Below are 27989 nucleotides of genomic sequence, written 5' to 3'. Positions count from 1 at the left end.
TGCAAAATTCCAGCATTTAAAGGAATGAAACAGAGAGAGGTTTATCAATGTCAATTTTTTTATTCCAAAAGAATCAACATGTTCAAACTAAAATTTCAGTTAGTAGAATTTGTTCTCACCAGAATGACATCCCCTTTAATTCTAAAGCAAACTGTTCAAAAATGAAGTATACACCTCATCTCACAGTTAAATACCTTTTGACACCTTTTAACAAACAAAATTAAATACTATAAAAATAAATCATTGCACAAAATAAGAGCTATGTGCTTATGATCACTAGAAATCTATGTGCAACATCTTAGAACATACAGACATTCGTACATTGAAAATACGACACACAGTGAAGAGGAACATTTAGTCATTCCACTTACACAATGAACTCACACAAAGCCGCATAAAAATAAAATCTATAGTTTAATTGTGTAATATTAGTTTCATAGCGCTAGTTTTCAAATGATCAAATGCACATTTAATGAAGGAACAGATAACAATAAAGGATGTAAAACAAGTAGTGTACTGAATGTCAGGTGTGAATCTCAAACGGTGACTACGTTTTGACATTCCTGTTGAAGTTTAGCACTAGCAAATGAGTGGAAAGGTGGTTAAGAAACAAACAGCTTAAGATTAAGCATTAGTGACTAACAGATGTATTCGAAAGTCAGGCACTGTGGGGAAGAAAACGTGTTCGTGTACTCGAGAAGAGCAGCAACGGTTGCATCACTGCGCTTCAAACCCGCTCATTTAACTTAAGCTCTCGAAACGAAAGGAATCGCTTTTAAGGTCTGAATGAGAATATTATTCGATCTTAAAATACTTTCATGGCATCTATAGGCAGGAAATAACCTCTCAAATGAGATCCATGTTATATTTACACATACATAAGCTGCCATTCCATACGTTCATTAAGACTGAAGTTTTCATCAGTTTGATGGGTTGCATAGATTTCGTCCGTTTTCTCAAAATACACAGTGTGCATGTCTGTTTAAGAGCAGCGATAACAAATGCAAACGCTGATGGATAAAACAACCCACGACACCCTACTTTTCATGAAACAAATTCAATGGAAAGTGCTTGAAGAATTTAGTGTGACACCCATACCTTATAAAAAGTGTGGAATATGAAAATGTGCACTTACAATATGTCAGAGCTTGTTTGAACTAAAACATATTAAAGCCAGTACAATCTTATTTTACATCCCATGAGTCTCTGCGGGAACCACAACGTGAAAAATACAAACAAAGAAAAAGAGCTTTTGAGGACATTTTTAAAACGCTTCACCATAATTAACGCATGATGAAGATATTTTGCATTAGGTTTAATCTGAAAAAAGAAAAATATTGTACCAATTAAAACAAAATCGATAGCATTTACATCACATGCCACAAGCGCGCACACACACACACACACACACCCAAACAGAGTTCATTATTAACATTCATCACCATCATTCACTAAACATAACGGTCGTAATTTGTAATTAATGCTTGATCACCTTCACGCTCTATGTACAGCTGGATCAGAGGTCTTAGGTGGCTCAGTGCTAGCCCAACTCAAATCATCTGCAATTAGTTTTCATACGTTAAACGCCTACTGTACATGGAAAACGGCCAAAGCAACTCAGTCCCATTTTATTGGTGACTTCGTGAGAAAGAACGACATCTACACTGAGCTCCAGCATCACTGACGGTGAACTAGCTGGAGCTCTGATGAGAGGCTTGAACGTTCGAGAGCAGAAGGCAAATCTGTTCTACTGCTGTTTTCGACGCTTTCCTCCATTGAGAAAACCTACAGGGTTGATGAGATGTGAGGGAGGATGCTTCCAAAGGGCGATTCAATAAGCACGATCAAAAAACGTAAATGCTTAAGATGGTGGCTGCACGATTTTAATGTGAGCAGAAGCACTATTGTTTTCGGTTGGATACAATATGGTGCATTGTGAGGAAGGAGGTGACGAAAGCTCTGCCCTTTGAACTTGCACCTCCTCGTCAGTAGATATCAGGACAGTCTGTGTATTTCCTATCAAAGTAGCGGCCAGTGTACAGCCAGTCCTGTGATCCCGTGTATGGGTTTGTGCCTGACTGAAACCACCTAAAACAGCAAGAGAGGTTAAAATTTGGCATATAAATCAATTCCAGGCACACATACAGGATAACAAGCAGAACAATTTAGTTGTACTGACCTTGTGGACCACTCTTCACCATCTTTGGCCCGCTCCTTACGAGCTGATCTCTGTTTCTCTTCTAGTCTCTCCTTTTCTCTGCTGGCTTCATCTGCACAAACACACAAAAGCTTCATGTTAGTCTTTAGCATGTGTGAACAGCAGGGAGCGCTGTAGGGCTGCTTCATTACCCATGTTGCCGTTCTCCATGGCTCTAATGTCAGGCCGTAGGCGGCAGTCTGTCGGTGAAAGCAGTCCTTCCATGCCAGGCTCCAGCTCATTCAGTGTCATGGCAAAATTAGTGAAGTTATACATCTAGAAGTGAACAGAGGGGGAAGCCACCATTAAAATGTGACTACACCAGTTTAAAAATGTGGGGTCAGTAAAAAAAAGAAAGAAAATAAATTAATTCTTTAAAGTCCCAGTGAACCAGAAGTAGCAAGTGAGTTTTCTTCAGTGATGTTTCAAACCTAAGCCGTCAAACCGACATCATCTGAGAGGGAAAGGCATTTCCAGTTACTTCTCAGATTTTGATTTAAGATTACCTCGACAAACTATTTTTTTTCTAACAAAGTAAATAGGATCAATATTGATTTCATGAGGACTTTAATTCGTCAAGGAGGCATTAAACTGATAAAAACTGACTTTTGAATGTTCTATTCAAAGAATCCTGAAACAAGGCATCACATTTCCATGCAAATGTTAAGTAGCACAACTGTTTTTAACATTGATAATAATCAAATGTTTCTTAAAGGTCCCGTTCTTCCCGTGTTTTCGAAGCTTTGATTATGTTTACAGTGTGCAATATAACATTTCATGTTTCGCGTGTAAAAAAAACACAGTATTTTTCACACAATTTACTTATCTGTACAGCGCTGTTTTCTCTGTCCTAAAAACGGCCTGATGATTTCCTTGTTCTATGAAGTCCCTCCTTCAAAAACACATAACGAGTTCTGATTGGGCCAGCGCTTCCGGTGTTGTGATTGGACAGCAGCTTAGCGCACTTTGCCCGGAAAGGTCCCGCCTCTTACCATAACGGGGAGATGCAAGCGCTGAATGCGCGCTCTTCTCCACGTGGGAGAGCAAAAAGACCACGGCCCCTATTTTGCGTGTACTTGTGGATGGAGGGTTAGTCAACAAACGGTTTGAGTGACGTCATTACATCCCTGCACTTCCTGCTGTAGTCCAAACCGGCCGTTCGCTGTAGGCTTTGAAAGGGAACTTCTGTTAAATAAAATATTTCGCTTGGCATTGAACTTTGAGCTTTATAATTTTACAGTTATTATTTATTCTCTAACAGCAACATTACACACTAACTAAAGTTTGAATAATGGTATCGCTAAGAACGGGACCTTTAAGCATCATGTGACACTGAAAACTGGAGTAATGATGCTGAAAATTCAGCTTTGATCACAGGAAGAAATTACATTTTGAAATATAGTAAAATAGAAAACAGTTATTATAAATTGTAATATTTTGGTATATTACTGTTTTTACTGTATTTTTTATCAAATAAATGCAGCCTTGCTGAGCCTAAGAGACCTTTTTTTAAAAAATCGTACAGACCGCTCAAGTGTGCTCTATAAAAACATGTACTATAAACTAATCCTCAAAACAATTAATTGGTTTAAGTAAATCCAACACAAATTAAACAAATTAGTTCAATCAAATTAACTTTTATAAGTATTTAAAATTTCATTTTGAGAACGGTAAACTTTAGAACGGTAGTTCAGATAAACTTTTAAGAAATCATCAGCTGGTGTAATTGTTTTTCATGCGTTTGTGTGTGTGTGTGTGTGTGTGCACCTCTTCAGGTCACTGAACATGAACATAACAGCCTGTACCTCTGCTGAATGAGGCGGTCTAGATGATATTCGCCATAATAATGTGCTACCAGGAACCACGGCCACAGTCTCTTGTACATCTGGCATTTCATCTGCATCTTCGTTGACAGCTTCTGGCTCCTCCTGTTGGTGCAAGCGCATATTTTAAAGGTCCCATGGCATGACATTTTTATTGTATGAGGTTTTTAAACATTAATATGAGTTCCCCTAGCCTGAATATTGTCCCCAAGTGGCTATACATTTTGATCGGTGTAAACCGAGTTCTGGCTGTCTTTCTCTGCCTTTGAGAGAATGAGAGCCCAGACGAGCTGATATTGAATTCTCCTGTTATGACGTCATACCAGGAAAGGTTTCCTCCCCTTCCTCTGCTTTGCCCGCAAAGAGAATTAGTAGAGAATGGGTTCAGTTTATCAGTCGCTATGTCAGCTCAGGCTTTACCATATGAATTCGACAGCATCGCCACAAACCGTGAGTAACAGTGTTCATTAATGCCTGATCTCGCTGCTCGCGCCTCACTAAACCACACCCCTCCGCACATAATCTCATTTCAAATGCAAAGATGTCAGCCAATCACAACTGTGGCCGTTTTCACTGAAGACTCCCAGCAGACACACCCCTTGAAACAGAGCATTCCAGTGCTAATATCCGTATAGAAAAAAATGCCTTTTATTTCTAAATTATAAAACATTTTCATGTAAAAACCATACTAACAATATAAGTACACCTCAGAAAACATTATAAAATAATTAAAAAAAAACATGCCATGGACCTTTAATCTATAACCTATATAACTATAACCTTCCCTGACACTCTTTAATTTTTCACACTGATTCATGCAGACAGGAAAAGCATAAACCCTTACAGTGACCTTCAAATTTAGTCACACTTGATGTATGAATTTCATCATATTAGGCAAGATAAACCAAGTGGCATCTGCTGCTTTACCATTTAAAAGAAAACTTTTTTTGTAAAATGTTCAGCTTGAAAAGGGAGCTTTGTCTGTCTTTCTTTAAAATAAATGTCTTCTGGTTTCATGTTTTGTTATCTTTAAACACTTGAAAGCACTTACTCACCTTTTTCCAAACCTGTATGACTTTCTTTTTTCTGCACAACACAAGAGAAGATAGTTTGAAGTATGTTGGTAATCAAAAGTGTTGGTGTCGGTGACTTCCATTGTACGGGAAAAAAAACCTGACATTTCTCAAAAAAGTTATCTTCCACAGAGAAGAGAAAGTCGTACAAGTTTGGAACGACATGAGGTTGATTGTGAGGATTTTTATGAACCCTCCTTTTAAGCCACACTGTATAAATCAATGCAGAAGAAACACAGAAGCTCCCACACAAGATGTGTCAGTCATATATGGCCATAAACTGGGTGTGGTGGCAATGGGACACATGTTTAAATAACCAAAATTAACTGACAAAAACCTGAAGGAAAGGTGAGGCATGAGGAGTATTTTAACACACCTGCCCTCTCTAAACCTACACAGAATTTCTGTAAATACATTAGCACATATTTAAACTACACACACACACCAATGCAAATAGTTCGGTAACCCTAAAACAACACTCTATTATTCTCTACATGTGTCTAAATCACTACAGACGGTCTAAGCTGCGGCTCCTCAAATAATTATACATCTACACCTACTGATAGTAGACTACAACTCTGTTACCTTGACATGAACACAGAGAGAAGAGCTGCTTCAAGTAAAAACAAAGATATCGATCAGGGGTTAAAGCAACACGAGTGGTCAACTGTTAAGCTTGGTTCATACTCTGCAAGAAAAAATAAATGTGTTCGTTTTCTCAAGGTGGCAAGAACAAAGTTCGTTCTGGCCAGTGCATTCCAAACTTCACGAGAAAAGCAGGTGCCAAACAACTCAATTTCTACGTATTAACCCCGCCCACTTTAAATTTCTGACCAATCACACAATAGTTCTCGGACACCCACAAGAAAAAGTTCCGCTCAGACGATGTGTCGAGAACAAGCTGCGAGATCTCCCAAACCTGGGAGCGAGAACTTTTTTCTCTGTTCTTGCGGAGTATGTAACGGCTTTTAGCCTTGTTGATATTTTTCACACCTGTTTCTGTTTTTTAGTGTCCGTCGTTCCTTTCTTCTCGAGCTTCCGATGGGCCTCGTACACCTGTGGGTCGACGCTCCACATACACTCCGTCCATTTTCCATAGATCACACAGCGCTTCTTCTTACTGCAAGCAATGTATTTAGAGGAGACAAACAGCGGTCATTACCAATTTGAGCTACGTAGCACTATAAAATATAAGCCAGAAATAAAATACTGGAGATTTCTAAAACCCATTAAAATGTTGGCATGAAGGGTGTTAGCTAAAAAGCTTGTATCGCAGGCTAAACATTGCAAAAAAACATTATGTAACATGTTGAGTCTTAAGCACTGATATCTGTTAAATGGTAAGTAGACAGATCATCCCTTCGTTTAGACAAACAGATGTGGGAATAAAGACTTCCTGTATCTATTTTGAGTCAGATTCACATTTTGATTCAGCTTATTTTGTTATTATTAATATATTTGTGGTCTAAAAGACAATGTTTTTCTTCATTATGTCATAATGCTGTCTATTTATTGTTCATTAACAATAATCTAGGGCGATTTGAAGTGTGAATTATTACTGGCTAGGCTTTAGCTAAACGAGGATCGGGACATACAGACAACAGTGTTTTTTTTGTTTTTTTTTACCTCAGTTAAAGATGTGCTGAAGCATATATTGATTTATATTATGAAAAAAAGACTTTCACATGTATTGCATCTAGCAATGTTGTTGCCGTCCTTCTAAGTATCTCATAATATTTTTTTCTGGAAGCTAAAAAAAGTAGTAACCCTTTTATAAACGATTCATTTAACATTGGCAAGTTCATAATTGTCCACCTGAGCAGTGACCACCAATGGGACAGTGATGGAGTTCTTGATCTGGAGGAGTATAAACGCCTACTACAACCAACAGTACAGAGACTTGGCACTGCCAATGATTTAATCGTACCTTAATTATTAACACAATGCCAAATGCCATGGGTATCAAAGGTGTCTAACTGCTTTCTAATCTTTACAGTCTTAAAAGTTCCTTATTGCTAATCTCATTGAAAACAATTTTACACAAATTAATAGTACTTATATGACTCCAGTCATGTCAGTAGCCTAATAAAATTGAACATGAAACAGGGTCACCTCATTTGACCAGATGAATGCCACATCAAAAGGAGCTTTCACTCTGGAGTAACGTTTTCATAGTTCCTAAACTATTGGTGGAAGTACTCATTTTTGGCGGTACCCACTACAGCAACTGGGATGATTTTAGTTAGTCTAACCCAGCACAAAAATAACTACCAGTGACGATATTGTAAACTGATTGGCCAGGCACACTTAATACAAAACCTGATTTTTAAAAATCAATATAAACACACTTATGTTCTTTTCTCAGCCTCGATGATATGTAGCACTGCAAGTTGTCGTAGAAGATTTAGTCGCTTGGCCTTTATTTTTCTCTTTCAGTCGAATTACTTCTACGTCTATACTCCACCTCCGTTATCACGAAACCCACGACAAAACAAAAACAGCTCCAAATACAACGTCCACCATCCTCTAGTTGTTGACATTGTTGAATGCAGCACTTAAAAAGATGTCGCTGTTAGCCGGCTTACGTCACTTCAGAGTTCATACTGGTGGTGCGAATGCAACCAGGAAAATGGCCCTATGGGAACTGTTGCCTAAGGGGACCGCCCTGGTGGCTAGTTTCTATAACTACCCATTGCACACTGCACTTATTTAATCCCATCATTGGACAGTCTAACTCACAGAATAAATAAATTGGGACTGATAGTGTATTTCTATGAAATTGGTAATGCTGCTTTTTTGTGTTTGCTGATGTTTGCTCTTTTGTGTGATGCTTTATCCATGCTTCTCTTCGTAAGTGTAAGTCTAAGAACACAATGAAATTTTGGCTGAACTCACATTTACATCATAGCTACAAAAGCTTCTTTCTTAAAGACATGTTGTATGATTTAAACAGTTCATGTTTATAGAAACAGTCCAGTAAAATGTGAAAAGTTGGAGTCATGGATCTCACCTCTTATCCTGGATGTAACCTTCAACTCTGTGCAGCTCCTTTCCAAACATCCCACAGGGTTTAAAGTTCAGCACGCACTTCTCTCCAGTACTAAGCAATCACACATCACACTAATCATTCAAACATATCCGATATCCGTGAGAATTCACAATAGAATAGATGTGTCGTCATAACTTTACCTGTGGTTGACAATTTCCACATTGCCGTACTGTTCAATCCACAGTTTACCGATAATTACATTATGCACACAGCAAAAAGGGTTTGTCCATGTGTATGCCTCTTTATGCCTGTGTGGATACACACACGCACACACACACGCGCACACACACACGCACACACACACGCGCACACACACATGCACACACACACGCACACACACACGCACACACACACGCACACGTGCACGCGCACGCACACGCGCACGCACACACACACGCAGAATGTTACTCAGCAACCCCAGAACCCTTTGCTCTCAAATCTAACCACTGACTAAACCAAGCAAAATCTCACTCACACAATCAATAAACCTTTCCATGAACACAAAAATAGTATTAAAACAAATTTGCCACAAAAACTTAACATAAAAAATATATATAATTATAGTACAGTAACACAAACTTTTTATTTGAATGTGATTAATTGTTCATATATGCGTGTGTGGTTTATATATCTGGGAATATCAGGGTCTGTAAATGTGTGTCTATATATGTCACACTCACTTGTGAAGCTCTAATGTGATGGTCCCCTTAGGTTCTGCCTCCACACTTTTGCCCCAGAACTTGAGTTTGGGGTAGATGGAACCGTGGAACACAAAGTCACCTGTCAGACTCTCAGTGTGAAACGCACTGATGGGCGGATGGTGACTCACCTGCTCAGAGATCAGTCTGAAACCCTGATCCTCTCTGAGTAAAAGAGAAGCCAACAAGAGTAGAGGAAGGAAGCATTAAGGGGAAGAAGAAGCAGAGTTACATAAATGACAAAGAACAGTTTCCCTTTAGAGCAATCTTGATCTAACCAATGTTTAACGACATCCTCAAATCTTATCAGCGTAGTTTGTAATTGAACGTTCTGCTGGTGTCTTTACCGTGTGAGTTCGTAGGTTTCTCCTAAAAGCGGGTTGAAAGGTTTTCCAGTTCTATCCCACTGAGAAGCGACTGCAGACACAGCAAAGGCAGCTACCGTCTTAGGAGCAAGACAGAAAAACATGTCAAATAAAAGGCCGGATTGTTATATTAGAAAACCGTGCGCATATGCTCAAGTTGTGTTCCAAATGACGCACTATACACTTTGCAATTATGCATAGTCTATGAAGGTTATTTAGTGCGTGTGGTCTTACCTGCATCCGCTCTATAGAGTCGTTCTGCGAGCAGGCTTTGTGGATGAGGTACGTGTGCTCCATATACTCAGAGATTCTCTGTAGAAAGCTCAGGGGCTCATTGAACACAATGGGCATGGTGATCTTGGACAGCTCCTAGAATACAGCACCAAACAGGCTGAGCAGGACCGAACATCTTTACAGGTTGTGCAAAACTACAGATTTTCAAACCAGCTCTAGGAACGCTGGTTTAAGGTTATGTCCATTAGACAGTGATCAGACATGTTTCTTAAGAGGCCCCTAGACACATTCTTGCATTCAAAAACAGCTGGATGGAGTGCAAATGAATAGAGAACAACTTGAGATATGTTTTTTTTAAACCGTTAAACTGTCTACTTCACATTATAAAAACAGTGAGGCGACTACATATACATAAACCAACCATTCAAATATGATTTTTTTTGACAGTAATGTTCTTAAGTTATTGCTGAAAGTGAGAGGATTTGGATTATGGCTGTTACAATATCAGATTTTCCACTACATGATTATCGTGGTCAAAATAATTCACGACAAATGGCTATAGACGATAAATATATCTATGGAATTCTTGAAAAAATAAGGCAGTAAAGTGTTTTTTTTTTTTTTTTGAAGAATCACACCATTGCATACAAAAGGAACAATTATACTTAAATGGCAACCAGTTTGAAACTGTTGAAAGAAGTTCCTTCTGTAAACTGATGTGGCTTCTTATCACAGAACGAGGCAGAAATTATATTTTATAGTATTCTAGTTATATAGGTTATGTCGATTGGCATTGCATTATAAATATACATTATCCTTATTAAAGCTGCACTGTGTAACTAGCTAATTCTTAGCTAAAAACACTAAGTTCTTTCAAAAATATATGTGCTCATTAATGTATATTTACTTCTTTCAAGTAATAAAGTATTCTCGTGCGTTTATAATATGCCATTGAAAATACATACGGGTGAGGGGTTCGAATGCCGGTCGCCATGTTCCCCCTCCATCTTGAAAGTACATTAGCCAAAGAGAGACATACCCATAAATTCAAGCTTCGCCTTTCGCGTGCGTTTTAACACTCAATGGCACCGTGTCGAATGTGAAGAGGGGGGTTGCTATGTTAATTTTGGACTAAATCAGCCACCGTAGGAGTTAAAATGAAATCAGAAATGAGAGAAACAGAAACTAATATTCGCTGGATGGTCATATACATTTACACCGCTAGATGGGGGAAAATATCACACAGTGTAGCTTTAAAATACCAGAGTTAGACCACAGATAGACCATATACTGTTGCAATGGTGTGTCATTCTCTTCATATTTAATCAGTCAAAAAGTCTCTGCATTTTATTCAGCTAGGGATAGCTGGATTTCCTGGAGCGTCATAAGCTTTATTACTGCTACGAGTCTCTCGTGTGGACTTTCTGCGTGAGGGTGCCCTCCGCTGTCAAGTATGAATGAAACAAATCACATGTGAGAGTTTAGTGCTCCATAACTCTCACATCGTCGTAATTTGGGTAAAAAGAAAGAAAAGTTTTTATCTGACACTTCTGGACTAAAAATGATGTAAATATAATAAGACACAGAAAGGCGACAACAATTTCAGGACTAGCAAAAGTTACAACTTTCTACGAGGTAGAACGAGATAACGAGGCAGAGGTGGGTGAACAGGTTGGTGATTTTGCCTCCTTTTACGCTCACTGTTGATCGGCAAGTCCTGCAGGCTGGGGTGATCAACCGGGTTGAGTAATCTTTGTGGAATAAGAAAAACTTCCACAATTGTGAGCTAACTTTCTTGGAGGGTGGGTAGAGTGTCTCGTCTTGTCTGTCATATATTTTACGCGGGAGTGCAGATACTGCACGGCAGATACTGGTGCTGGACTATTGGATGTCACAATTATCTTCAATACTGGTATATCACGACACACCTAATTTGGAATTCGTTTAATTTGACCCTCTCCGAGATGTTGTTTAACCCCTTTAAAGAATAAATAAAAACTAAAAATAATATTGAAGTTGGTATGACATGGAAAATGCAATGGCCTTATCTTCCCTATTGTGTGATGTATATCAGATTGAAAAAGCTTCTCAAATGAGAAGAATAAATGTGGGGCGAGACTTGACCTTTGCAAATTGATTGGATCATTGTCATTTGCTTATTTCTGCAATCTCAGTCGAGTGACATGTGCTGGAAGCGAGGGATTATTATTGTCCCGCTCCTGCACCGGTGATGTATCATCAGAGAAGATAGAGCAAGAGTGACGGGAAAATAACGTTTTTGATTAAAGAATACAAGGACACATGCATGGATCCATCAATTATAACATAATAATAAACACTGCAATATTCAATTTACAAAAATATTTAAAGCTGCACTATGTAATTTTTCCATCCACTAGAGGTCACCTATTAAAAACAAAGGTGTAGTTTGATGACGGCAAGTTTGAGCTCAGAATCTTGGGACATGTGGTCTTCACCTCACAGCCGGTGGGAAAGAATCAGGATAGGAATCGGGCAGAAATCATGTTCATGGATGCGATTATTAACATTACAGTAGTGTGAAGTAGAGCCGGAACGAGTGTTGTGGAGCTTAGCAAGGCCGCTGGAGCGATTGTTACGCAAACACACGCCTCACAAGCAGTGGGACTTTTATTACGATGGGACACAGTCACCGGCGCCATTTCCTCTTTTCTGGTCATGAGTATGACCAGAGGTAAAACAGCTACAAAGAAAATAATCAATAATAATAATGCAAGATGCCCTGTTGAAATATGTGAGATCTAGGGTTTATATATATATATATATATATATATATATATATATATATATATATATATATATATATATATATATATATATATATATATATATATATATATATATATATATATATATATATATATGTTTAGCATATTGAAGACATTAAGAGCATTTAAAATGATGTTAAGATGTTACTCTGTGCGTTCACTCAGTGGCTGCTGTGACACTTGTTCACACTGCTAAGAGTAAAGCGTCTCTGCCAAATAAAATGGAAACCGAGGGTAACGCAGATATGATGCAATTGACAGGCGACTTCCTCAGACTTCCCAAGCTCCTTGTTTAAAATATAAATTTTCTCACAATTTACAAATGGTTGGAAAAATTTGAGGTATTGTAAGAACTGAACAAAATACATACCGTAAATCCTCTAATATTGGCCTGTATTCCATTAGCGGCCGGGTATCCAACATTGGCCGGTCTCGCTGTCACCGAAAGTAAATAAAGGCCGGTCTCTAATAGCGGCCGGGGGTATTATTAGAACCAATGTTTTTCTGGGCTGGCCTCAACATCAGGGGCAACATGCCTGACGGGCACAGGCCTGCCCACTATGATGACAGGCCCCCTCAGTTTATTATACAAATATAAAAATATTTGTTAAATAACAGTTGTTTCAATTATTTTAACATAATTACAAAATTATTATAACATCTCAGATACTGGAATAAATAAAAATAGTTTTTTACAGTCTTTTTTTTTTTTTTTTTTGCATGATGTTTGATTGACAGCTGTGTTAAGGCAATAGGCTGTCTCATGTGTGACGCGGCTCGCGCCTGTGACTTCATGAAGTGTGTTTAGCCATTCACTTAGCCTGTAATTTGCAGTTGTGTGATAGAGAAACAGCAGCGATGCAAAATTCTATCAAAAGGAAAAATTGTGTTGACGTGAGAGAGAACCCATCCATCAAGTAACGTTAAGACTTTTCAATTGCCTGCGCGAGGATGAGAACAGACGCGCAGCGGAACATGAGGAGGACGAAGAGGAGCTGTACAATAATGAACTTGTTGTTAGAGGCTGGCGCGAGTGATGAGGAGTTTACAGGGAGAGATGAAGAGGAGGATTAAACAGAATTGGAGGATTTTTTTTTTTTTTTTTTTTTACTTCAAACCGAACGAGACAGGAATGGTTAAACTTTGGAGCGGTAAGGTGTCTGTTGCCTTTTGTTATGAATCAATAACCTAATTATCACCGTGTATGGTTAAGTCTTTACAATGCGCTTCTGGTAGCCTATGTTTGCTACGTATTTGTTACCATATTTCTACACTGGAATTTAGTCTGAATTACCGGTATTTGTTGTTAATGTTCTGTGTGCATACCATAATGTTATGGTAACTGTACGTTTTCAATAAATGAACCTAGTATTTTATAGGTTGAAATAGATGCAAAATCTCATTTTTATACATTCTACTGGTAGTTTGATTTGCTCAAATAGAAATTGAGCCCTGCCTCTAATTCTGGCCTCCTTCCAATAAAGGCCTGGACCGCGATGCGCTTGAGTAAAATAAAGGCCCGGGCCTATATAAGAGGATTTACGGTAACACTGGCCTAGTAGTTTTTGGATATTTTACTGCAAAAATACCACATAGTGCACCTTTAATGGTGACTGTAAAAAGCTCACTAATAGACATTAATCCGCTAGTCAACCGTGCGGACACATTCTAAATGCATTCAAAGAAACATGATTAAATTTAATGGTGCTAAAATTATTAATTATTTATGCTTACCAGTCCAATACATTTCTTGAGAATGCTCCAGTAACTAAAATCATTTCTGGAGAACATAGGGGCAGGAAGAGACGACCTAAAAGGGCAAAAGAACACTCTTATTCATAAACATGCACACACTCTCTTAAGTGTACTGGCATTTTTGGCTGTAGAACTATGCACAGATTATAAATGAACGAGAATGAACTGTAAACCCGATGAAAATAAGAATCTAAAGATAGATAGAGAGACAAAACACAGAGACCAAAGCGCTTAATAATGAGTATATGGGTGACAGCACTGGAATCTGGCTGTACCTGCGCTTCTTAATTCCGTTCTCCTGAGGAACTGCTCCATTGTTCTTCTGAGCACCGTCATACACGACAGCATCTTTAAAACTGGCTTCTGATGTGCCTTCACAAGACTCGTCTGAATCCAAGCCTGAGACACACACAAGCACATTATTTTTTTATATACCAATCCCAACTGGCTGATGCTAATAAGATAATCATTATTTTCATTTTGACAGTAGCTGATAAATTACATATGTTACTTTCATTTGTTAAATACTTTAAAACAAAATTAAAACATCACAATATGACACTTAAAAAGTAGAAAAGTTAAATAGTTTTGAAAATAGGTCTATATATAAAAAGCATAAGTGTTAAAATAAGGGTTCAAAATATGTAATTTTCAATAATAATAATGAACATTGAAAATGGAGCCTTTAACAAAATTTGGAAACGACCACATATATATATATATATATATATATATATATATATATATATATATATATATATATATATATATATATATATATATATATATATATATATATATATATATATATATACACACACACACTAACACTTTAATATATTATATATATGATATCATATGTATACATTAGAGTAAGTGATTAATGTCAGAATTTTCCTTTTTTGGTGAACTAACCCTTTAAAGACAGAAGACTTAAATATATTCTGTATGTCTGATATCAAGTTATAAGCAGTTATTAACCATTTAATAATATTGAATAAAATGTGGTTCCTTCATGTATTGTACCACCTGATATGAGCGACTTGGTTGATATCAGGCTTCAGGTTTCCAGCACAATGACCTGCCAAAGTCCATATTGCCTTGTTTATTTATTCATTACATTATTTTCATCTCATTTCATCTCCGCAATGACAGAAGCCATCAGACCATCTGAACGCAGCACTACATAATTGAAGTTATCAACAGATTGTGGTAAACCGACACCAGACTGGCGCGCTGCATTGCGACCACCCTGTCATAACAAACACACGGCTGAGGGCCAAAGTCAACAGTGGCCAAAACACTCACAATAGGGCATAAATGAGATTGTCCTCAGAAAACACAGCTGTTTAATACTGCTGTGTGTTAACTCAGACAGCGCTGAGAGAATGTCAATGTTTTCTTGACATGCGACAGCTCCGGATGGGCTTGAGTCACAGAGGTGGCTTTAAATGGATAAACATATTTCCCTTTAGGACTTCAAATTTGAAAGGTACCTTTCGTTTTTGAATATTCATCCGTTGGCAATACAACCATGCATGTGATTGGCTACAATGCAAAAGCAGCAGGAGTAGATATGAATAGACACTTTGTTAAAGAGTAATCGTACAATCGATTGCTTTTTCTGATTAACCATCATGTGCCATTGAAAAAAAATGTCTTACCTGTGACGGCATCATAGAACTCATCTTCATTGTTCATTGTAGTGAATGGGATGACAGCACAAGGTCTCTAAAACATGGTCTTTCTTTCTTTTTTTTGTCTCTGGAAACAGGGACACCTGCAAAGAGACAAAATAGTCAATATCAAAACCTCACGAACAAGAAAACAACTTTCAACCGTACACCTTACAACAGTTTTAAGATGGCATATTGAAAGCCCATTTGAAGCTTGCCATACATGGAACATAAAAATCCCATCATTCACCTTTCCTCCAATGATCTTAGAGCCTAAGTTCATTCATGCATCCATTCATCTGTCAAGATTGACTGAAACTAGCCGGCTGCTCTTGAAACGAGAGGTGGAGCAACTGCAGGTCTCCTCCCATGGGCTTGTATGTAGCAGCATATTTGATATAGAACTGAACTTTGGACCATCTGCTTCCAAAGAGTGTAAGCTGAGAGACAGACCTGTACTGTGACACACAGGATGGCTTTATCTCACTCTAGACAACCTGAGGGAACGCTTCTAGCAAGGTTAAAGTCTATTAGCCATCTACGCAACTTCATGTAGCCACTGAGGAGTTAATTAAAGAACGCTTTCTTAATGCCTTTGCTGGTCTGTTCTAGCAGACTGCCATTTAGGCTCAATGAATTCCCAGAGCACAGATTACTGGAGAGCAACTAAAAGTTTTATTACAGCCCGAGGACAACTCTGAAGTCTTTAAGTAACATGAAAAGCAAAGACAAATCAAGCAGTACCCATCTAATTTGGTTTACATCTTTTTAACTATCATGACTTCTTTGCTATGTCAGAAAATGTTTTTTGCAAACAAGAGCCACGGGAGAAACAGAATCGCTATTAGGTCAAATATGCAAATCAAGGTGCCACTTCCAACCAACAAGTACGTTGCATAAGGTTTATTAGTTTTTAATAATGACCCGTAGACATTTTTACTAGACAAGTGCCACCCACCATTCTGCAATTTCAGGAAACTTTCATATTATGACAAATCACCTTGACAATTCATTGGTGGTGTTTGCCAAGCAAAGCACTACTATTACTTAGGATTAGGGTCCATAGCCCTAATTAGTCAATGACTGATACTTAAATTGCACGCCTTTCGGGAAGAGATTTACTTTATCTTTTTTGATGGCCAAAAATAAATCAATTAGACCAACAATATCTTAGAAACACATTCTAAATCTTGGCAGATTAACGCATTGTTCCCAAATCTACTGTCAGCCCTGTCAGTGAATAATAAAAGTTTTAGTACATTTTAAATAAATACTGTGAAGTAGCAACAGATATTTTCTTCCATATTGTGGCATATATTCAATTAAAGTGTAACAGATTATCGAAAAAAATAAAAAAATAAGGGAGAAGATTTTATTCATTGTGTTCCATCCATTGGTTTTGAGACGTGGGCATTTGTACTTGAATGAATGCAATAATGTAGTCAATTGTAAGAAAGGTGCAAGTTGATAAGACTGCCGACCTGACTGCTGTCCAGAAGGCCATCATTGACACCCTCAAGCGATAGGGTAAGACACAGAAAGAAATTTCTGAACGAATAGGTTGTTCCCAGAGTGCTGTATCAAGGCACCTCAGTGGGAAGTCTGTGGGAAGGAAAAAGTGTGGCAAAAAACGCTGCACAACGAGAAGAGGTGACCGGACCCTGAGGAAGATTGTGGAGAAGGACCGATTCCAGACCTTGGGGGACCTGCGGAAGCAGTGGACTGAGTCTGGAGTAGAAACATCTAGAGCCACCGTGCACAGGCGTGTGCAGGAAATGGGCTACAGGTGCCGCATTCCCCAGGTCAGGCCAATTTGGGCTACAGAGAAGCAGCACTGGACTGTTGCTCAGTGGTCCAAAGTACTTTTTTTGGATGAAAGCTAATTTTGCATGTCATTCGGAAATCAAGGTGCCAGAGTCTGGAGGAAGACTGGGGAGAAGGAAATGCCAAAATGCCTGAAGCCCAGTGTCAAGGCACCCCAGACCATCACTGACTGTGGGTACATGTCAGCTGCTGGTGTTGGTCCATTGTGTTTTATCAAGGGCAGGGTCAATGCAGCTAGCTATCAGGAGATTTTGGAGCACGTCATGCTTCCATCTGCTGAAAAGCTTTATGGAGATGAAGATTTGGTTTTTCAGCACGACCTGGCACCTGCTCACAGTGCCAAAACCCACTGGTAAATGGTTTACTGACCATGGTATTACTGTGCTCAATGGGCCTGCCAACTCTCCTGACCTGAACCCCATAGAGAATCTGTGGGATATTGTGAAGAGAAAGTTGAGAGACGCAAGACCCATCACTCTGGATGAGCTTAAGGCCGCTATCAAAGCATCCTGGGCCTCCATAACACCTCAGCAGTGCCACAGGCTGATCGCCTCCATGCCACGCCGCATTGAAGCAGTCATTTCTGCAAAAGGATTCCCGACCAAGTATTGAGTACAAAACTGAACATAATTATTTGAAGGTTGACTTTTTTTGTATTAAAAACACTTTTCTTTTATTGGTCGGATGAAATATGCTAATTTTGTGAGAATTATTAAAAAAAAATGAATTTGAATTTTGGGTTTTCATGAGCTGTATGGCAAAATTATCAGTATTAAATCAATAAAAGACCTGAAATATTTCAGTTGGTGTGCAATGAATCTAAAATATATGAAAGTTTAATTTGTATCATAACATTATGGAAAATAATGAACTCTATCACAATATGCTACTTTTTTGAGAAGGACCTGTATACATACCCAGCCCTAAATTTGATTATGTACTTATCCATTTAGTTGCGAGTGCAGAATGAAAGAATAGGACATTAACTGCAGCATGGAGAACAACTTACAGCTGTCTGTGTCACGGTCACACCACCTCTTAACTGTTTAAAATCAGTCGGTTTAAAAGCAGAAAGGGATATGAATGTGTGGAATGTTATCTTAACCCTTTCATGCCTGAATAATGACAACCTAAGTCAGGGTTTTTTTTTTCCCCCAGTGTGTTGTTATTACTCTTAGGTCACAAAATACATTTTCAACACAAAGATGATTTTCAGATGTCCACTTGAGTGGACGTGATGCATTCTTGGTTTAAAAAATTATGTGAAAACTACAAAAAAAATGCTATATACTTCTACATCAGGGCTCTACATAACGCCCATTTTGGGCACATTTACGCCTGGAAATGACTGCGTGTAACTGTGAAATAATATTTAGGCGCACCGGTGCGAGTGACACGATCAATTCTCATGAATGTGTAATACAATCGGAATAAAAACTACAACTCCCAAAGTGCATCAACACTGAGAAACGGTTAGGCTACGTTTCCTACTGCAATCAACTGCTTTGCATGCCTTCAGTCAGCAGAGTAAGTGCAAAAATGTGTGCGACGGCCTACACTTCAAACAACGATTCAACTTCAAACAACAAACACAAAGTGAAACGGGTCTGAAGAGGCAGCCATGCGCACTTTAGCTACCAGACGCCTCGCGCTGATGATTTACAGCCAAATCAAAATTAACTGGAAATACCACATTTGGGTTATCATAAACAAGCTCAGAGATGAACGGATGCTTGGGGCAAAAATGCCATCAAAAATAATGTATTAATAATGAGTTCCTTGAGTTCCTTGAGTTCCTTGAGTTTAATCTTTATCACACATGCTGTTTATAAAAATACTAAATGTATAAAATGAGCGAGTAGGCTTTATCATTAAGATGTTTTTCCAAACCGTGTTTTTGTTTTATCCTGAATCACTATGGTACACATAAAATAAGTGTTTATATTCCCGCTGCGGATTAGCACAGTATCTGCGAAGTAGATCCGGCTGCAATGTTCTTCCGCTAGACGCATGCGGTTGTGTTTATGAAGCGCCAGAGCGCCAAAAGTCACGGCTTAATTGCTTTTGCTCTGAGTATTGGTATGATTGCATATGTGATACTGATCTTGTACAAAAGTCCCATAGACAAGTTGATAACAAGTAACAACGTTTTAGCCACAACACTGTCTATTTGGCAGTGGTGGAATGTAACAAAGTACACATACTTCCGTTACTTTACTTAAGTACATTTTTCACGTATCTGTACTTTACTTAAAGGGTTACTTCAGCGATTAGCATATGGCTTTGTATCAGTAGAAACCCTGGAGAATATTCAAATTATTGTGCTTTCCCCCCTCATATCTCCCTGAGACAAGAGATTTATGCATTTTATTTCTGGAAAAATGCCTCCTATGATGCAAAATGACGATTTTTGCATCATAGGAGGAATGTTTGCCCAGAGGCTAAAGACTACAGCCAGCAGAGGGAGCCATTTCCGCATGTTTTGAACCCACGCATGGGGGATGGGAGATTACACTCAGCTGGCAGGGAGAGCTCAGCTTGCAGACAGGATCATTTAAACGGAGCTATGGTGAGCAATGTAAGTCTTTTAACTTCTCAAATTAATTTCTATGAAAGTTAAGCTTGCAAAGGCATGAACTGTAACAGGTGCCAGACTGAACTCGCATTGTGAATGTATGCCGCGAATGTAGTCGCAATTACCTCAGCTCTCATCACTCCTGCAGTTAGTGCTCAGTGCTGTGACACTCGCGCGGTGACTCACTCATTATATTGAACAGACACGTTTAGTTTTTAATTGTAGTGTCTTCTCTAACTCAGTCACAGTAATGAAGTTGGTGGTGTTGGGAATGGCCTCACAGGGCAGCGAAGCATTCTGGGAATTGTAGTCTTTCATCCCCATGGGACAAAAATACATTTTCTGTCTTTTCTCAGTCTAGAAGACACCAAATTCAAAAATAATTTCACATTTCTACTGCATTGATGACCCAGTTTAAATACAGATTCATCTTCCCAGCGCTGAAGTACCCCTTTAAGTAGAATCAATAGTGCATACTTTTTACGTTTATTGTTACATTGTGTAGCAAATATTTTACTTTCTACTCCACTACATTACTACAACGTTTCGTTACATTTTCTCAGTTTCAGGGCTCGAGATTAAGGTTTGTTCGGATAATTAATGGATGATAATAGGCTAATGTATGAATTGACGGTTGCACGGTTGACAATTGCGCAGCCTCTCGAGGAGAAATGGAAACAAACCAATGCCGCTCGTACAGAGAAACTCAGCAACATACTGCAGTAAATATTCAAAGTATGTCGATTTACCCGTTATTAGCTGATAATTCTGCTGATTAGCTGATTATGCATTTCTACCCTAGCTCTCCTCTCTCATGAAAACATCAGACTGTAATCTAAATCTGTGGAAAACAACTAGAAAAGCTCTGAAAAGCCTGAAAATGGTCCCCAGCATGCTCTCTGTGCAAGAAAGTTGTCACGCTGGTTATGTTGACGGAAGTTAGCCTATTTTCAGGCGCTGCATAATATCATTGCGCCATTACCCATATCATTACACAATGTAACTGTACACATCACAACATGTAAATGTTGGTGTTATTTTGTCACTTATTGAGCAGTAGGCTAGATGTAGCCCTTTACCTCCAGTCTTTGTGCTAAGCTAGGCTAGCGGTGGGAGCGCCAGACAGAGTAATAGCACGCACGGAGATGAGAATGGTATGTATTGACTTTTCTAACTCTGGGGGATACGGTGAATGAGCTAAAGTTCCAAAAAGTCGGTGTGTTCCTTTAAACACACATTAGAGCCAAAATCAAAATAAGCAAAGGGTCAACGGTAGACACCAGTCCCCTGAAATCAAACAAGACGGACAAAGACAGATAGAGATAGTATTGCTCAAGGTTTTCAACAGAATCTGATACATTATCTCTGATGCACTTTCACCTACATGGGAAAACAAGTGTTCTGCAATCAGTTGAAATGTTAAAATAACACAGACGTCTCAGCCGCCCCCCCGAGACACTGTGTTATGCTACAGTAATGATCTCTGATCTGCAAAAAGGGTCCCCGGGAGCAACAATACGGAGTCAGAGATGGCAGAATACCGGTGCCGTGGCAACTGATAACCAGGCAGGCACAATACGTTTCCGCATGAAAAATAAAGTCTCAGGTGCAGGTGTGGCGTCTTACAGTTACAAGACCCAGCACACAATGGGGTCCTGTTGCGTTTGAACAGAATCCTGATGGACCAGAGGGTACATTTGAAGAACACAGCAATAAATAACAACAGATGGGATACACAAATACACACAAACCCAAAATACATAATGATTATGCCTTCTCCCTTGACACCTTATAAGTGGCTCATTTCTGAGAACATTTTGGGAAAAGAAGAACAGATGGGAAGGGATTTCCTGCCATTGTTTTAGACTTCATTGGGGGTAAATCTGCTAAATTTGTGCATTTACTGTGATTAATGCATTTAGAGAGAAATGTTTAAAGGGTCATGGATCAAAAAGGCTTTTTTGAGATGTAAACAGATATGTATAGGCTGCCGCTGCACATCATTGAAAACACTAATGGTACTCATTAATGGTATCCATATGTGAAAATAGTTATTTTTGCATTTTTCAGAGCGATTTCTGTCTTCCGGTTTGAAAAGCTTAGTCGGAGCAACGTCACAAATGTCAGCGTGTGGTTTTCGGCCCAAATATGGGCTGCTGGGCACATGCTGACGTCGACCGCTCCGAGCAATTCTCGATATATATTCATGATATAAAGCTCATTCAGTCCAATCACTGCAATGTAGTATGCATACAAGATAATTTAGTTAATATGCATGAGACAGTCACTTCTGTCAGGCTCGTCTTCCATCATTATTGTAGAGACATGGTGGGGAATTTTTGGAAGCAGCATGCGGAAAAGTCAAGGAGGAAAGCTAGGCGTTATGCTGATACGAAGTAACATAAGGGCGCCGAGCGAGCTGTAAGTGGGCGCCGTCTGTGGAAGCGTTTGCTACAAAGGCTCAGTAAAGTAAAATTAACTTGAGCAATCGCACGCCGAACCTGCAAGCGTTGACTATCTAATTTATGTCAGGAGTGCAAAAGTCTATGGTGCGCACCGAACTGGGCTGCGATTTACGTGGACAGTGTGAAGAACATGGACTCGGGAGCGCGCTTGTTCAGGAAAGTAACCTGTGCATTCGTTTTAGCCGATTGTAATGTATTTAGTGAACCCTTTTCTTTCCCTATTAATGTTTGGTGCTGCATCCTTTGAGTCTGACTGCTCTCACTTTTTCCAACTACGGGCTATGCCACGGATCAAACAGAAAATGCTCGCTGCGTTAATAAATTTAGTGCTGTTAAAATGAATTTGCGTTAACGCGTTATTAACATATTTGACAGCCCTATTTTTTAATGAAACTTTTTGTACGTGTTTAAGCAATTTGTGTTGTCACATAGGCATATTCTTTCTGCTATCCCAATTTGTTTTTTTCTTTTTTTTGTGGTCTGTTCTGATTGGGTGGGCCAGCCGTCAATCTGAGTGGGCCAGTGCCACCCTGGCCCTTATGTAGCCTCGCCCCTGGCTCTAACAGCAACATCACACACTAACTAAAGTTTGAAAGATGGAATCGCGAAGAACGGAACCTTTAAAATAAAAAACTGTAATATTACACAAAAATAATAATAATTGTCAATATTGATTTCATAGTGACATGGTGAAAAAAAAGGAAGTTACCAAAATTCTTAATAAAGCCATAAGGGATGTATGGAATATAATGATTGATGGCTATTCCGAATCTGTGTACATTTGTGAAGGTTAGGAGGTTGAGGCAATAGCAGAAAGGTCATGACTGCCTAATAAAGTGACTAGATAAACGCACAAACACCCACAAGATTTCAGAAGTGGAATGAATCACAGACTCTTGCGTTACTTACACACAGTTTCATTCACACTATCGGAATGTGGTCTGCTCGGGAGAGGTGCATGCACATACCTGACAATGACACATTAGTTAGCAAGTCAAGGTGGTGTTGGGAATCTCCATTTGCATGTACGTAAAACAAAGCAGTGACATCTTGCTTTACTCTCTGGAATGTGGACTGATACTCATCTACATCTGTCGACAGACCTGCCCCAAGCTACACACAGCATAACACCTCAGGAACTGAAATCAAGTAATAACTGTTCAACAGTCCCGGTGGCAAACTCCACTATACATTATTCAACCCTTTTACCAACTTTAAAGGGTTACTTCCAGGGATGGAAATTAAAGGGGGGGTGAAATGCTCTTTCATGCATACTGAGCTTTTTACACTGTTAAAGACTTGGATTCCCATCCTAAACATAGACAAAGTTTCAAAAACTAATGTTGGATGTTTGATGGAGTATTTCTGTGGTAAAAAATACTCCTTCCGGTTTGTTTCTCACAAGTTTCGGAGAGTTTTTTTCGAGTATGGGTCCACTTGACGTTAATAAGAGCGGAAGGTCCTTGTATGGGCCGTACGGGCTCTTCTCCCGGTAGGGTGCGCGCGCGTGACTAGAGCGAGAGAGAGGAAATGCACGCCGTAAACAATGCTCTCAACTGAAGATCCAGTCCTCCGTGAAGACTTATGTCGCGCGCCGCGCTCCACTTTATTCTTATGGGTGACGTTGAGCGACTTCAACACTTCAGCACAGCATTCTGGGAAGGCAGCGCTACATTTGAACCGATTTGAACGCAGAAATGACGGGAAGCTTCAAAGCATCGCTTCAGTCACGTCTCAAAGTGGATTTCCACGCCACTGCTGTCACAGGACTTCACCAAATCATACCAAAGAAGTGTGTTTTTGACGGAGCGGTCCCAGCGATAAAGCTTCGGTCCTGCTTTGGAAGCAGCCGGTGAGTAAAACTGCTTCAAATGTCTCTGCTATTGGCTCGTCGCGTGAGTTAACATCAGTAAACGACACGATCGCGTGCTTAGTCATTCAAATGCGCTAACGGACTCCATTGTTGTTCTGTATAACATTACACTAGTCTGACTCTGACGTGCAAAACCGTTTTGCTTGCTACTTCTAACGCCGGCTTCACACTGCACGCGTAAGCAGGGCGTAAGCAGCGCGTATTTTTTTCGGCGCTCATGTTAACAGATGAGTGCATTCACACCGGCAGCAGAGGCAGCGCAGCGGCGCGTAGCAGGAGCAGAGCAGAAGCGTCAGTGCCGCGATCGTTTCGGCGCCAGGTCTATTTTTGACGCGCTGCTCACGATGAATTAAAGCCACAGTACATTGTTCTGATCAAAATTTACCGAAAAATAACACATTTAACCATGAAATAATTTAGTCAAGTGTTCCGTGTGTTTCTCAGTCACCATATGACACCCGGCGCTGTGAGAAAAAAAAGTTCTACACAAAAACGAAGCCACTGCCATAAGTTTTTGCCTGAACTACAAAACTAACTTTAAATAATGTATGCCAGTTTAGCTTAAATTAAATATGAATTAAATTATGTATATATGATAACTATATGCTGGCATAACAGAAACGATAAACAAAAGCACGTGGTGTCACAGGCAGTGTTCTTCAGAGTGCATTTGGAAAGACAGCAATGGATGACACTCGTCTCATCGTGAAGGTTGAGAAGCAGTTCTCTATGATCCACACAATTTGCTTTATAAAGACTTGCAAGTGAAGGAAAAAGCATGGGAGGAAGTTGGTGAGCGTGAGCGGCTCTTGGTGCTGATGGTAAGTCATTTTAAAGTGTTTTTGACAGTCTTTCGTTGTCTCACGAACGAACAACTAAATATGGATAGGTAAATAAAATATACACACATTAATATAGCACACATACAGTATATAGACATGTAGATAGTCTATAATGTGCGTTTTGTCATTTTTTAAAAAACTTTGTTAGATAATTTGCTCATTTAGCCTACAATATATCATTAAGAAGTTTCCTCTTAGTTATTACAGTCATTTATGAATTATCTTTAATAGGTTTATGATGGGTAATGCATGTAAATTTGATGCCTTTCCAATATTTCAAGACAATTCCCTGAAGTTTCTCTTTTTAGCAGTGTGCTTTTCATGGACATAGTGCGATAGCCTTTCTTCTATCAAAAACTTGCACTAAACGAAATAAAAAAAAAACATCAGAAACAAGTGAAACGATTTTTTAAATATAAAATTAGCTTCATGATAAATCTTTGCTTTATTTCCATTTCATATACATTAAAGAGAAATGCAAACTTATCCATTATAGAGTACTCTGTACACAACTGCGCGTGACAACTGCGCGCGACAAACGCTGCCTGTGTGAAAGGAAAAAGTATATACATTTCATTAAATGAGTAGGGCTCTGTGCGCTTTTTTTTTAAACCTGGATTTGGCATTTGGATGATTCGTGATCTTTTATGGCTTCCAGTTTTAGGTTTTTAATCCCAACAATGAAACTATTAGTTTTGGCATCTTCTAAAGCGTGTTGACGACACACCGAGCAGAACATTGTCAGTAGGGATGCACAGAAATAAAAATTCTTGGCCGAAACACCAAAGGAAATTGTGCCAACTATTAGTACCATTGCATGGCTAATGCTGTGACTGTGTAACTTTACTAAAAATCAAGGCATTGCGATTGCATAAATTAATATTAAAGTTTCAAATATTAATCAATTACAAATTATGCAAATATTTATTTAGCACATTGCAACAATCCACAGTATAAAATACAATTCAAACTAAAATGTTTAACTTGTTTAAAGTTGTTTAAAGATTAATCCTTATTAAACTTACAAAAGCTATTCAAGAGCAGTGAGTGATGTCCTTTTGTTTGACATTAAACAGACAGCAGTAAAGGCTACTGCCCCTTTAAGACCTAGTGCAGGGATATGCTCTTCTTTCTCGACTGTATAACGTTCACTTGAGGCATATTCAGACTATGTCTGCTAGGATACTAATCAAGATGGACATGTTGACATACTTTTTGTGTGAGTTTGTCCATTTAAGCGCAAGACTTGAAAGAGAACTCAATATTTGCGCGCTGTGAGACGAGTGCGCGTTCTCGGATGATGCGCAGTGACGGATCTTCTTTCAGCGCGCGCAAGTTCGTATTCGCATCTTCTGGTACTACATCCGGGTAATGACGGCGAAAACGACTGGTCATATTCGGACATACGGCTGCACTCGCATGCATTGAACAAAGTTTACAAAGAGGGGAAACACTATGCTATCATCATTAGCACTTTCAAGGCACAGAAAGGTAGTAAAGACATTGTTAAAATCGTGACTACAGTGGTTTAACTAAGGTTATGAAGCGTCAAGAATATTTTTGTGCGCAAAAAAACAAACAAAAATAACTAAATGACTTAATTAGTCAACAATTTCTTCACATCTGAGTTACATCAAAGCTACGCCAGAACGCCGGCTTACCCTCGGCTGACAATGTTCAGCCCACAACGCATGAATTTGTGTGTGAACTAACCCTTTAACACTGGTAATGGATGAAGTACAGGTCGGCAAAACTTCTATATAGAAATTACTTTTTTCTTTTCTTTTCTTTTTTAATCAGATGCAGATAAAACCATGAAACCTATACCCATGAAAGTCAATATGATAATGCAAATAAGTCAAACATTAATACACACATCCTATTTGAAAATCCACAGGTCAAAACCTGCAATTCTTATTAGAAAATCATATCACAAATAAAGATAAAACAGTAATAATAGATCAACTACCATCTATCTCAATCATGTATGGAGCAAGTTGTTTCAGTTGCTGGTGTATAAAGCCGCAGGGAACAACACGAACTTGTTAATGTCGGTGCAGATTAACGTTACCCCACACAGATGAAAATATCTGGAAAGCGACACCTTCCCTCACAAAACGTCATTGTTTACTTTTAATGAGAACGAAGGCTGGGGAAATGACAGCTGACCCGCCCTCAGACTCAACACGACAGGCTTCAACCTCTAAAAATCAACCTTACACAAACGCTTTTCTGAATATTAGTTTGTTCAATTTCACCACACAATTCATAACCAAAAGATTCAGCAGCTGACACTCTCGCGAATCAGTGCTGTGACCTGAATTCTAGTGGGCTTCCCATCTAGACAGCATTTGGGGGGGCATTCGGATTGAGGTATGTAAATCACTGTGTTTTGCCACTGATCGCTGTTCACTCAAAATGTTGTGTAGTGCTCGCTAGGTTACGAGGAGCAGCCGGAGTCTATAAAGTGTAAACAGATGCTAACAGGCTACAGCTCCAGCAGCTAACTGCCAAACTTATTGAGTAACGACTTGAGAGCGTTTCGTCCGCTGGAAAGCATTGCTTAATATATTTAGTTACTGCTGTGAAAGAGTCCAAAGAGATACTTTAAAAAAGACAATCTGGTACCTGTGATGATGGCTGGATTTCGCGTCTCTCGGGCAGAGATGATGATGATGCTGTTGCTGCTGAAAGGCTCTTAGGGCTGACAACTCACAGCCGGAAGAGACCGAT

The 27989-nt window shown here is 39.1% G+C and overlaps 1 protein-coding gene across 2 annotated transcripts; it reads right to left on the bottom strand.

The window, feature by feature from the left end:
* Positions 1 to 40: 40 nt before the first annotated feature.
* Positions 41 to 27989, bottom strand: osbpl2b (oxysterol binding protein-like 2b). 2 transcript variants are annotated; one of them, XM_067446595.1, is made up of 14 exons: positions 27885 to 27989; positions 15666 to 15781; positions 14277 to 14400; positions 13981 to 14056; positions 9440 to 9574; positions 9188 to 9285; positions 8823 to 9005; positions 8283 to 8390; positions 8104 to 8193; positions 6087 to 6213; positions 4003 to 4125; positions 2350 to 2473; positions 2180 to 2270; positions 41 to 2088 (listed from the first exon to the last, which is right to left on the bottom strand). In XM_067446595.1, exons 2-14 carry the CDS (start codon positions 15700 to 15702, stop codon positions 1986 to 1988), a joined length of 1419 nt encoding a protein of 472 aa, XP_067302696.1. In that variant the 5' UTR covers positions 15703 to 15781; positions 27885 to 27989; the 3' UTR covers positions 41 to 1985. The 2 variants fall into 2 exon arrangements, with proteins under 2 accessions (XP_067302696.1, XP_067302698.1); XM_067446597.1 differs by lacking the exon at positions 27885 to 27989 and adding an exon at positions 15928 to 16049.

The sequence above is a fragment of the Pseudorasbora parva genome, chromosome 6 (genome assembly GCF_024679245.1).
Source record: "Pseudorasbora parva isolate DD20220531a chromosome 6, ASM2467924v1, whole genome shotgun sequence".
Lineage (NCBI taxonomy): Eukaryota > Metazoa > Chordata > Actinopteri > Cypriniformes > Gobionidae > Pseudorasbora > Pseudorasbora parva.
Note: the sequence above shows the minus strand (reverse complement) of the source record. Positions and strands in the feature narration are given on the sequence as shown.

Bases quoted from the DNA above. Each gene is read 5' to 3' on its own strand.
- osbpl2b (XM_067446595.1), bottom strand. From the start codon at position 15,702: ATGAACAATGAAGATGAGTTCTATGATGCCGTCACAG. The intron at 14,401-15,665 runs GTAAGACATTTT...TGTGTGTCTCAG, and splicing joins GTTCTATGATGCCGTCACAG to GCTTGGATTCAGACGAGTCT. The intron at 9,006-9,187 runs GTAAAGACACCA...TCTTTTACTCAG, and splicing joins GAAACCTACGAACTCACACG to AGAGGATCAGGGTTTCAGAC.